This window comes from Schistocerca serialis, chromosome 9 (genome assembly GCF_023864345.2).
Source record: "Schistocerca serialis cubense isolate TAMUIC-IGC-003099 chromosome 9, iqSchSeri2.2, whole genome shotgun sequence".
Classification (NCBI taxonomy): Eukaryota; Metazoa; Arthropoda; class Insecta; order Orthoptera; family Acrididae; genus Schistocerca; species Schistocerca serialis.
Window position 1 is genome coordinate 50,400,206 of NC_064646.1, and position 12,597 is coordinate 50,412,802.

General features: G+C 42.2%; 1 protein-coding gene across 1 annotated transcript in view; it reads left to right on the top strand.

The window, feature by feature from the left end:
* LOC126418839 (carboxypeptidase N subunit 2) overlaps positions 1 to 12,597 on the top strand; it is a 160,699-nt gene that overhangs the window by 29,037 nt on the left and 119,065 nt on the right. Inside the window, exons 3-5 of the mRNA XM_050085817.1 lie at positions 1,823 to 1,894; positions 9,844 to 9,915; positions 12,241 to 12,312. Of these exons, the coding sequence (XP_049941774.1) occupies positions 1,823 to 1,894; positions 9,844 to 9,915; positions 12,241 to 12,312 (216 nt within the window). The remainder of the gene's footprint in view (positions 1 to 1,822; positions 1,895 to 9,843; positions 9,916 to 12,240; positions 12,313 to 12,597) is intronic.

Sequence of the window (12,597 nt, forward strand, 5' to 3'; positions counted from 1 at the left end):
GCCGCATACATAACTAGCCGGGGTACGCGGCTTTGCTCACGGAATTTATATGAGATTGTATGGTAGTTGGAATAAATTTGCTTCAGAACTGGCAATATCTCCTCCTATTTTACGTTTGGGCATAGTCTAAAATATAAGTCAAATAAACTTTTTACTAAAGAATACATTAAGTACACTTTACACAGCCGGCCCGTGTGGTCGATATGTTCTAGGCGCTTCAGTCTGGATCTCCGCGACCGCTACGGTCGCAGGTTCGAATCCTGCCTCGGGCATGGATGTGTGCGCTGTCCTTAGGTTAGTTAGGTTTACGTAGTTCTAAGTTCTAGGGGACTTATGACCTTAGAAGTTAAGTCCCATAGTGCTCAGAGCCACTTAACACAATTTTCGCACTTTATTTTCGACTTATATTCAGTCACTGTATCACTTTGACTGCTCACACTTCACTGTTTGTTTTTATTGACTCACTGCACTACTTTTTCGGTTCCTCCCTTCGTCACTGATGAGAAATGACGTTCGAACCCAGGATGGGTCTTGCTTTATATACCCCTACCAATGGATAGCCCCACCAGTGGCAAATTCCAGAAAAAAACCGAAAAGGACCACAACGTTCCAGGTCATTCCAAAACATTCGAGAGTGTTCTAGAATGTTCCACAATGATCTTGGATGTTCCGGCATGTTCCCGAACATTCTGGAATCTAACTGAATGATTATTCCCGAACATTCCAGAGTACATCGGATCATTGTGGAAAATTCCGGAACATTCTGGAATGTTGTGGAATGTTCCCGAATACTCTCTAATGTTCTGGAATGTTCTTGTATATCCACAAATGTTCTGACATGTTCCAGTAATTTCTAAAGAGCGAAACTTCCCAGCCTTTATATCTTCAAAAACACGCCCTTCAGGTAAAAGCGGGAAGTGTGGGTGTAACAATCTGCAGGGATATGGAATGGAATGATCACACAAGATGAGTCGCGGGTAAAGGAGCTGGTAGGTTTCGGGTTTATTGCTGGAATGCTGGGGAGGCGCAGTCAGTCTACAAATGAGATTGCTTAAAAACCACTTGTGTCATCCATCCTGTAATATTGCTCAAGTGTGTGGGAACCGTACCAAGTAGGACTAACAGGGAATATTGAACGCTTCCAGAGGAGGGCAGGAGGAATAGTCACAGGTTTGTTTAATCCGTGGGAGAGTGTCACAGACATACTGAAGGAACTGTACTGGAAGACTCTTGAGGATGGACGTAAGCTGTTCCTAGAAAGTCTGTTAACAAAGTTTCACGAACCGTCTAGGAATATACCACAATTCCCTACGTGTCGCTCACATAGAGATATTAGGATAATTACTACACACACAGAGGCATTCATTCCTCCCGCGCTCCACACTTGAATGGAATAGGAAGAAACCCTAGTAACTGGTGCATTGGGATCTACCCTCTGGCATGCTCCTCGTGCTTGTTTGCAGAGTATAGATGTAGATGTAGATGTAGATGTAGATGTAGATGTTATACGTAGTAACATTATGGAATAAACTTGCGAAGTGTATAACGTGCCGGCCGGTGTGGCCGTGCGGTTCTAGGCGCTTCAGTCTGAAACCGCGTGACCGCTACGGTCGCAGGTTCGAATCCTGCCTCGGGCATGGATGTGTGTGATGTCCTCAGGATAGTTAGGTTTAAGTAGTTCTAAGTTTCTAGGGGACTGATGACCACAGATGTTAAGTCCCATAGTGCTCAGAGCCATTTTTTGTGTAACGTGTTTCCAGATGTAACAGCTTCTGAGGTGACACGCCCTAATGCTGACTGTTGCCTTGATGTCGTGTTACAGAGACCTGGGCGTGAATGCGCTGCCAGCGCTCCACAAGGACGCCTTCAAGGACCTCAGCCGACTCGTCGAACTGTGAGTAGCAAACTTCATTTCAGGGACAGTGAAGAGTGTTGACTGTGTACGAGGGGTGCTCAATAAATAATGCAATACATTTTTTCGTCCAGTTTCGGTTGAAAAAATGCGGAATCTGTTGTGGGACATCGTGGAATATTCTCGCCTCGGCCCCAATAGTTCCACGAAGTTTCGATAGGTGGTGGTGCTATGCGGAGCCTTCAAAATAGTGTCTGTAACGGAGGTACGCTCCAAGCAGAGAGTTGTTAATGAGTTTCTTTTGAGGGAAAATCAGAGTGTCGCAGATATTAATAGCCGCTTGCAGGAGGCCTACGGAGACCCGGCAGTGAACAAAAGCACGTCGAGTCGTTTGGCGAGGCGTCTGTCACCGACGAAACAAGGGCGCCTAAACCTGTCCCATCTCCCGCCTACTGACCGGCCGCTGTGACACCTACATCTACGTGATTACTCTGCTATTCAAAATAAAGTGCCTGGCAGAGGGTTCAATGAACCACCTTCAATCTGTCTCTCTACCGTTCCTCTCTCGAACGGCGAGCGGGAAAAACGAGCACTTAAATTTTTCTGTGCGAGCCCTGATTTCTCTTATTTTATCGTGATGATCGTTTCTTCCTATGTAGGTGGGAGCCAACAGAATGTTTTCGCATTAGGAGGAAAAAACTGGTGATTGAAATTTCACGAGAAGATCCCGTCGCTACCAAAAACGCCTTTGTTTTAACGATTGCTACTCCAATTCACGTATCATGTCTGTGGCACTAACTCCCCTATTTCGCGATAATACAAAACGAGCCCGTCTACTTTGTACTTTTTCGATATCATCCTTCAGTCCCACCTGATGCGGATCCCACACCGCACAGCAGTACTCCAGAATAGGGCGGACAAGCGTGGTGTAAGCAGTCTCTTTAGTAGACCTGTTGCACCTTCTAAGTGTTCTGACAATGAATCGCAGTCTTTGGTGTGCTCTACCCACAACATTATTTATGTGATCGTTCCAATTTAGGTTATTTGTAACTGTAATCCCTAGCTATTTAGTTGAATTTACAGCCTTCAGATCTGTGTGACTTATCTCGTAATCGAAATTTAGCGGATTTCTTTTAGTTCTCATGTGAATAACCTCACACTTTTCTTTATTCAGCGTCAACTGCCACTTTTCGTACCGTACATATATCTTATCTAAATCATTTTGCAATTCGTTTTGGTCATCTGATGACTTAACGAAACGGTAAATGACAGCATTATCTGCAAATAATCTAAGAGCGCTATTTATATTGTCTCCTATGTCGTTCCTTGGGGAACTCCGGATTTTACTTATGTTTTACTCGTCACTTTCCGTCTATTACTACGAACTGTGACCGTTCTGACAGGAAATCACGAATCCAGTCGCACAACTAATGTGATATTCCATAGGCCTGCAGTTTGGTTAGAAGACGGTTGTGAGGAACGGATTCGAAAGCCTTGTGGTAATCTAAAAATATGGAATCAATTTGACATCCCTTGTCGATAGCACTCATTACTTCATGAGTATAAGGAGATAGTTGCGTTTCGCAAGAACGATATTTTCTGAATCCGTGCTGACTATGTGTCAATAAATCGTTTTCTTCGAGGTACTTCATAATTTTCTAATACAGTGTATGTTTCAAAAGCCTACTGCAAATCGACGTTAGTGATATGGGCCTGTAATTCAGCGGATTAGTCCTACTTCCCCTTTTGGGTATTGGTGTGACTTGAGAAATTTTCCAGTCTTTAGGTACGGATCTTTCTGTGAGCGTGCAGTTGTATATAACTGCTTAATATGGAGCTATTTTATCAGCATACTCTGAGAGGAACCTGACTGGTATACAATCTGAACCGGAGGCCTTGCCTTTATCAAGTGCTTTAAGCTGTTTTGCTACACCGAAGGTATCTACTTCTATGTTTCTGATCTTGGCAGTAGTTCTTGACTGGAATTCAGGAATATTTACTTCGTATTCTCTGGTGAAGGAGTTTCGGAAAACCGTGTTTAATAACTCTGCTTTAGTCGCACTGTCATCAGTGACTTCACCGTTGTTATCGCGCAGTGAATGTATTGCTTGCGTCTTGCCACTGTTGTGCTTTATATGTGATCAGAATCTGTTTGGGTTTTCTGCCAGATTTTGAGACAGTTTCGTTGTGGAAATTATTAAAAGCATCTCGCATAGAAGCACACACTTTTGGCACACACTTTTGGCATGCTGTTTTCGTTGCTTCGGCAACAGCGATCTGACCCGTTTTGTGTACCATGGGGCATCAGTACCATCAGTTATTAATTTATGTGGTATATATCTCTCAATTGCCGTCCATACTATCTCTGAAATAATTCCACATCTTTTCTGCGCTTACGTGATCAGATCGGAAGGAGTGGGCACTGTCTCTTAAAAAGGTATTAAGAGCATTTTTAACAGCTTTTTTTTAATAGATGTACTTTGCGTTTCTTTCTGATGGTTGTGGGTGTTACGGTATTCAGCCTAGCAGCAAGTACCTTGTGGTCGCTAATCCCTGTATTCGTCTTGATACTCCGTATTTGTCCAGGATTCTTTGTTGCTAAGAGGTCAAGTATGCTTTCGCAACTTTGAGTGGTCTCATGAACTAATAGTTCAAAATAATTTTCTGGGAAAGTATTCAGTACAATTTCGGATGACTCCTGCAGCGTGCGAACACTTTCATTCGAGGTGCTCATGGTGACGGTCGCCTGGGACGCTGACGGGGTTATCCTGGTTGATGTCCTCCTCCCCCCCCCCCCCCCCCTCCCCATGGTGCAACGATCCGGAAGGTGTTCTAAATGATCTTGCATCGTATACTCATTTTACATGGGGACATTTCAGTGCGGATAAATGCACAGAAGCTCTGAAACAACATTGCTTCGTGTTTAATATGAAACGAAAAATTCGTGAAATCCTACGACGATGTGTCAAAAGGTTAAGCCTATCAATTATTCCACGAAGATTTGGCTGCACCCAATCATACCTTCTCGACCGTTGGAATTGGTATCATGTGACGTAGTGGGTGCATTGCCCACGTCGAAGGATAGATTTAAGTACATTGTAGCTTTTTATGATTGTTTCACTAAGTATGTCAGAATGTATCAGTTAAGAACAGCAACTGCTCGACCTATGTTAACAAAATTGATTAAGGATTTTATTCCTAATGTGGGTAAACCCTTAGCCATATTAACGGATAATGCATCCTATTATTCTAGTAAAACATGGAGTAAGTGCATGGAAGAACATTAAACATATTTTTGGGTCCAGATATGATGCCGAATCTTCACCCGTAGAGAGACTGTTTCGTGACCTTAACCGGTTCATGAGAATGTATCTTGAAAAGAACCATTGTAATTGGATTAATTATGTGAAAGTTTTTGAAACGGTACATAATGAAATACCTCATTCCTCGATTGGTTTTTCTCCAGTTGACGTTATGTTTCATCGACAACCTAGTTGTAACTGGATTAAAGGTTTACCACGTCTCTTAGGTAATAAGATGGACTATGCAGATTTCATTGAACACGTCCAAGTGGCTTTAAATAAAAAAAGCAGAGTTAATAGTTGTAACTGAATTAAAGGTTTACCACGTATGTAAGGTAATAAGATGGACTATGCAGATATCATTGAACACGTCCAAGTGGCTTTAAATAAAAAAGCAGAGTTAAGAAAACGAAAATATGATAAGAAGTTATCTAGAGTATGTGTTTATAAAATTTACGACAAGGTCCTGTTGAAGAAGTATGTAAAGTGGTCATCTGTAATGAAGATTAACAAAAAGTGGGAACATTTGTATGCGGGTCCATTCCAAATAATCGACATCCCACATGCCGGGGGTTATTTGTTATGATATGTAAGTGGAGACTATAAAACAGGTGGATTGTATCCGCGTAAAGACTTGAAGAAATTTTATGAGTGAGCCTAATTGTGGAATTGAGAAAAGTGAATGACGTTATTTAGTGTTAGTACAGTAGAACGTAGTATATAAGAATTTCTAATTTCTACGTATAATGCTAATGAACAAAATGAAAAATTTCGAGGTATTGTGCTACCCTCAGAATACCGAAGACACGACATCAGCGTGTTCGTCGCCACAAAACGCAAACGAACGTCCCCGTGACAACGCGACGCCTGCCACAGGTCTGCGCACCCTAGAGGAACTCGCAGAAGTTCGTTGGACTGTTCTGTTCTCCCTCATCCTTCCCAGAGCCCGCATCACGTACCTCCCGGCTTCCATCAGTTTGGCCCAATGAAGGATGCACACCAATGGAAGCATTACGTGGATGTTTGAAGGTTACTGACGCAGCAGAACGTTGGTTCCGAAGTCGGCCGGTAGAGTGAGTGGTACCATGCGGGCGTACGGGCCCTCGCAGTAAGGTGAGCAGAAAAAACTGAGTGTTGAAGCTAAAAGAGTGGGGAGTACTATCATGTATTGGAATCCTGACTAAGACCAACCTGCTTCCAGAAAAAAAATATGTGTTGCATTACTTAACGAACGCCCCTCGTATCAAGCAATCCGCCAATCCTTTGCTCTTATTGTTTCACATACAACACTTTGTAATGGTACTTGAATTACGTAACCATTACGGCACCTCACCTCAACCTCTCGATACCAGAAATATTCTACTGTGTTTCTGTAAAGTAGTTAACATATCTTTGAGGCAACGTTCAGATTTGATTTCATTAATGTGGAGGTACTTTGATACATCGATATGTTTATATTGCAATGATATTATTCGTATGTGAATTCTTTCTTTTGTCACTATAATCTTTGACGTACTTGTAACACTGATTTTTGGGCGCGTAAGCGGTTATTGGAGAGTCAAGTCTTGGTCGTCATGTTGAAAAGACGCAAATTGTAGTCAGTTTATAAAATGTGAACTTCAACAGTGAGGAAGATATTTTCAAGTATGTTTTATATTGTGAAGTGATGTTTTGTGTGTTACGTGATACTGCAACAAAAGTAATAAAAAAGCAGTGTAACTTAAATTCGGAGTGCTGATTACTTTTTTACATCACCATTGTGCTAACTTTCAAAGGTTTAATCTTCAAGAATGGTTTGTGAAACACATCTATGAAACTTTTGAATATCACAGACTAACACCTAGGCCTCTTTGCATCCGAGCTTGGAATCATCACTACCTAGATTTTCGAAACGAGACCAGCGTGGGAAACACGAAAAGATGAGTGCCTAGTTTATCCATTATTTCATCAAATGACTTTATTATTAACTGTGCTCTAATGACACCTGCCACATAATATAACTTTGTTGTTGTTGCCCGAAAATGCAGTATTTAACAGCGTGAGCAACACCACAATCATAATTAATTTTTGACTATGAATTACTAAATGCAGATGAAGAAACAAACTGTTGTTAACTTCGTCACTATTACTGGGTGCAATATTATGTAGAGGTTCCTTTTGTTGTGCTAACGTTCGGCTCCAATTGTATAGCGACCGCTGTGTTCAATCAGTCATTTTATAATGATTTGTGCGTGCGAGCCCACTGGAGATAAACCACAGTGATAAAATCTCCCTACGAGGTCACCCCTACCACAGCAGTGTCATCACCTGCCTCTGTACAAGGGTCTCCCTAAACAGTAATGCCATCCTCTGTCTCTGTACAAGGGCCTCCCTACAGCGACGCCATCGTCTATCTGTGTAAGAGTCCCCTACTCAGCAGTCCATGCTCTGTGTCTGTACAGTGGTCTCTCAACCAGCAAAGCTCGCCTCTCTCTCGGTCGAGCGGTCTAAGGCGCTTCAGTCATGGACTGTGCGGCTGGTCTCGGCCGAGGTTCGTGTCCTCCCTCGGGCATGGGTGTGTGTCTTTGTCCTCAGGATAATTTAGGTTAAGTAGTGTGTAAGCTTAGGGACTGATTACCTTAGCAGTTCAGTCCCATAACATTTCACACACATTTGAACATTTTTTTCTCTCTCGGTACGAGGGTCTCCTACATAGCAATGGCACCGCCTGTCTCTCTGTCCAAGGGTGTCCTTACAGCAATTCCATCCTCTATCTCTGTAGAAAGGTCTCCTTACAGCACTCTGTCTCTGTACAAGGTCTTCTTACAGCAATCCTCTGTCTCTAGAAAAGGGTCCCATAACCGGCAATGCCATGTACGCGGGCAGTTCAATAAGTAATGCAACACTTTTTTTTCTGAAACAGAGGTTGTTTTATTCAGCATTGAAATACACCAGGTTATTCCCCAATCTTTTAGCTACACAGCACTATTTTTCAACGTAATCTCCATTCAATGCTACGGCCTTACGCCACCTTGAAATGAGGGCCTGTATGCCTGCACGGTACCATTCCACTGGTCGATGTCGGAGCCAACGTCGTACTGCATCAATAACTTCTTCATCATCCGCGTAGTGCGTCCCACGGATTGCGTCCTTCATTGGGCCAAACATATGGAAATCCGACGGTGCAAGATCGGGGCTGTAGGGTGCATGAGGAAGAACAGTCCACTGAAGTTTTGTGAGCTCCTCTCGGGTGCGAAGACTTGTGTGAGGTCTTGCGTTGTCATGAAGAAGGAGAAGTTCGTTCTGATTTTTGTGCCAACGAACACGCTGAAGTCGTTTCTTCAATTTCTGAAGAGTAGCACAATACACTTCAGAGTTGATCGTTTGACCATGGGGATGGACATCGAACAGAATAACCCCTTCAGCGTCCCAGAAGACTGTAACCATGACTTTACCGGCTGAGGGTATGGCTTTAAACTTTTTCTTGGTAGGGGAGTGGGTGTGGCGCCACTCCATTGATTGCCGTTTTGTTTCAGGTTCGAAGTGATGAACCCATGTTTCATCGCCTGTAACAATCTTTGACAAGAAATTGTCACCCTCAGCAACATGACGAGCAAGCAATTCCGCAGAGATGGTTCTCCTTTGCTCTTTATGGTGTTCGGTTAGACAACGAGGGACCCAGCGGGAACAAACCTTTGAATATCCCAACTGGTGAACAATTGTGACAGCACTACCAACAGAGATGTCAAGTTGAGCACTGAGTTGTTTGATGGTGATCCGTCGATCATCTCGAACGAGTGTGTTCGCACGCTCCGCCATCGCAGGAGTCACAGCTGTGCACGGCCGGCCCGCACGCGGGAGATCAGACAGTCTTGCTTGACCTTGCTGCGATGATGACACACGCTTTGCCCAACGACTCACCGTGCTTTTGTCCACTGCCAGATCACCGTAGACATTCTGCAAGCGCCTATGAATATCTGAGATGCCCTGGTTTTCCGCCAAAAGAAACTCGATCACTGCCTGTTGTTTGCAACGCGCATCCGTTACAGACGCCATTTTAACAGCTCCGTACAGCGCTGCCACCTGTCGGAAGTCAGTGAAACTATACGAGACGAAGCGGGAATGTTTGAAAATATTCCACAAGAAATTTCCGGTTTTTTCAACCAAAATTGGCCGAGAAAAAAAATGTGTTGCATTACTTATTGAACTGCCCTCGTACAAGGGTCTACCAACCAGCAATGCTATTTCCACTGCCATACTACGGTCTCCTAACAGCAATGCCACTGTCTGTCTCTGTACAAAGGACTCCAAACAAGTAATGTCATCTACTATCTTTGTACAACGGTCTCCTTGTAGTAGTCCAATTCTCTATCTCTGTACAAGGATCTCTTTACATAATTTCTATCCCCTGTCTCTGTAAAAAAGTCTCCTTACAGCAATCTGTCTCTGTACAGGGTCTATACAGGGTCTCTGTAAAAGTGTACCCTAACCAGAAAAGTCATGTTCAAGGGTCTTCAACCAACAATGCCATCATCTATCTCAGTACAAGGGTCTCCTTACAGTAATGCCATTGTCTGTCCCTGTACAAGAGTCTCCAAACAAGTAGTGTCATCTTCTACCTTTCTACAACGATCTCCTTATAGGAAGGTCGTCTTCTGTCTTTGTATTCTTCCCTTACTAGCCACGTGACATAACCTACTTGTTTTGCAGAGACCTGTTCGACAACAGCGTAGACCACCTGCCGCCTGCCATCTTCGAGTCTCTGCACAGCGTCCGTCACATGTGAGTGTTGCCACATTCAAGTATAGCCTTTAGAAGTGAAATCGTAAATTCTGTTTGCATACTTAAATTATTGGATGTAACCACACAAATCATTCCGTGAAACAAGATAGGCCTGACACAATGTGAGCATTTCCTGTTATTGAATTCGAGAGCGGAATATTGGGGCATGTCGTCCACTGGAATCGTATTTGCCCGTCAGCTGGCCAGCCGAAGAGAACCGATGACGATCCAATAATCTCGAGACAGATAAGTTTTTTTTTTTTTTTTTTTTTTTTTTTTTTTTTTTTTTTTTTTTTTTTTTTTTGACAGTACTGCACACTAGCAGTTCGGCTGAATATGGCCGATTGACGGGTGAATCCCAATTGCGTGGGGCTGCCCAACGGATTAATTCCAGTGAATGTTGCTTGGTCGGACGTAGCCGTTGGGTATGCAAGGCAACAGGTGTCACCACTGCGACACGCAGAGAAAACTGGTCAGAAGTTGCAGAGGACGTGGATAAAGAAGGAAAGTCATAAGTTACCACTTAAAATAATCTGATTTACTGAACACGTGACACTTAGAAGCAAATGTGACACGAAGTGTATGTTCGGGTCAGTAAAAAAATTTTAGTCACTCTGCTTCGATAAAAAATTGAGAACACCTTGAACTGCGCTTGCATTTCATCAGCCTTCTGCTCATAAGCAGGACAATATTGAGAACCCATTTAGTTGAAGCACACAACTACTGCAAATTTCGTGAAAGCTTACACTTCGTAACAGTTTAAACCAAACATGGGGCTGTGCCCCATTTTAAAGAGAGTGAATACATTTAATATCAACATGTGATAGGTAACATAAACCGGTAAATAAAATTACACGAAACAACTTGTTTTAAATATGCTTTACATAATGCAACATAATAAAAACATATTTTACTTACCAAATTGTCACTTATGGCATGCAATTATGTAAACAAACCGTATCAGTTTCGTAGTAGATATAACTCTTTCAATAAACACAAATAAATTTATTTTCTGTATGTGTCTGTAATTCATCTAATGAACTGTGCAAATATTTAAAGATACTTTGGAAAGCTTGCACAATTACCTGTCTTTTAATAATTATTGCGCCATATGCTGTGCTTGTCTCAAATAACTTTCTTTTCTGTATTAAGAAATTGTTTTTCCTCATGAAATTTTATTCTACCCTCTCACATTCTCTTCAGCTCATTTCGGGGCAAATTTATTCTGCACAACCTTTGTGTTGCTGTTACTGTTGGCTTCAAAATATCGCCTTCCCTTTAATAGTTTTCTTCTTCCATTTGAGATGTTGTGTTTTGTTTCCTTTCTTTTTTCATACTTGTAACAGATTTAACTGTTTCCTTAAATATGTTTTTAAAATAATATTTCTTTCGTCTGTACCTGTGTATCCTTCACTTTCTAAGATGCTAAACTCGTTGCTTAATTTGTTCTAGCATACATCCATAATGCTAAATAAATTGTCATTATCTATGGTTATGGCTTCCTGATTTATAAGTTTTTTTTTCCACAGTCTGTATCTTATACGTATAATATAAATTAAAATTCTGCAGTGGTTTAATATGTCACATAATTCTTTATTAATTAAAAAATATCCTTAATTAGTTGCGACTCTTAGCAAGTCCATTTTGTATTGGTTTCATATGCAAGAACTTGTTGGCAACAAACATACTGTTGTCGACAGACTCTTCTAATGCTTGAGCCCTGTCATTTCTAGTATCAAATCTGTAGTTTCCCACTGAACAACTGTTCTCTAACTCTTGGCGTACTTGAGAATAAAATCTCCTGTCACTACCGTGCAGTGGAATTCGTTGGCATTTGTTAGTGTGTGGAAATATTTGTGAAGATATTCGTTCTCTTTATCAGAATGCGAACATTTTGTAACGTAGACTTGGTTTATTCCTAAAGAAGTCTTGCTATTTTGTTTGAGATTTAATGAATATCTTTAATACTGTTTCTAAACTTAAGTCTATATCCGAATATCTCCCATTTATTGGCATGTATGTAAAGGTGTATCAAGATTTTAATTCTGCACTGACTCCGCTTTCCTGTCACACTTCTGAAAACTCCATTATTTCCAATACGTTCTAATTTCACCCCTCTTCCAACTCCAAGAAACTGTCTTTGATTCCTAAGGTCCTGTAATCTGTTGTCCATAGATATAAATTTGTGGAGGCTTAATGGAAGCGTCAGCTACGAGCGTCTGATATTAACTGGCTGCAGAGGGCGCGCGCAGGCTGCCTGCCCTTCTTCTTAGCGTGCGGCACAGCACGAGCCACTAACACGGACTCTCTCTCGCCTTGTCACAGGAGGCTGAACAGAAACCGCCTGGTGGAGCTCTCCGAGAGACTCTTCAGCAAGCTCGTCCACCTCGAGACGCTGTAAGTACCTCTCAGGTAGTCGTTTCTGCACGGAGGCGCACGCCTAAGTGGACTCCTGTCCGCTCCTACAACAAATTGCAGAGATTCACGTTACCCAATGCACTGAACACATATGCTTGTCAGTTGTTTCCATTCTCCTTCTATCTCCCGCATAACTGTTATAACTGGGTTTGATATGCTATTTGTCGCTGGTATAGAATGACTCAGTTAGTGCGTAACAACTTGGGTGTAGTATACAGGGTGAGTCACCTAACATTACCGCTGGATATATTTCGTAAACCACAT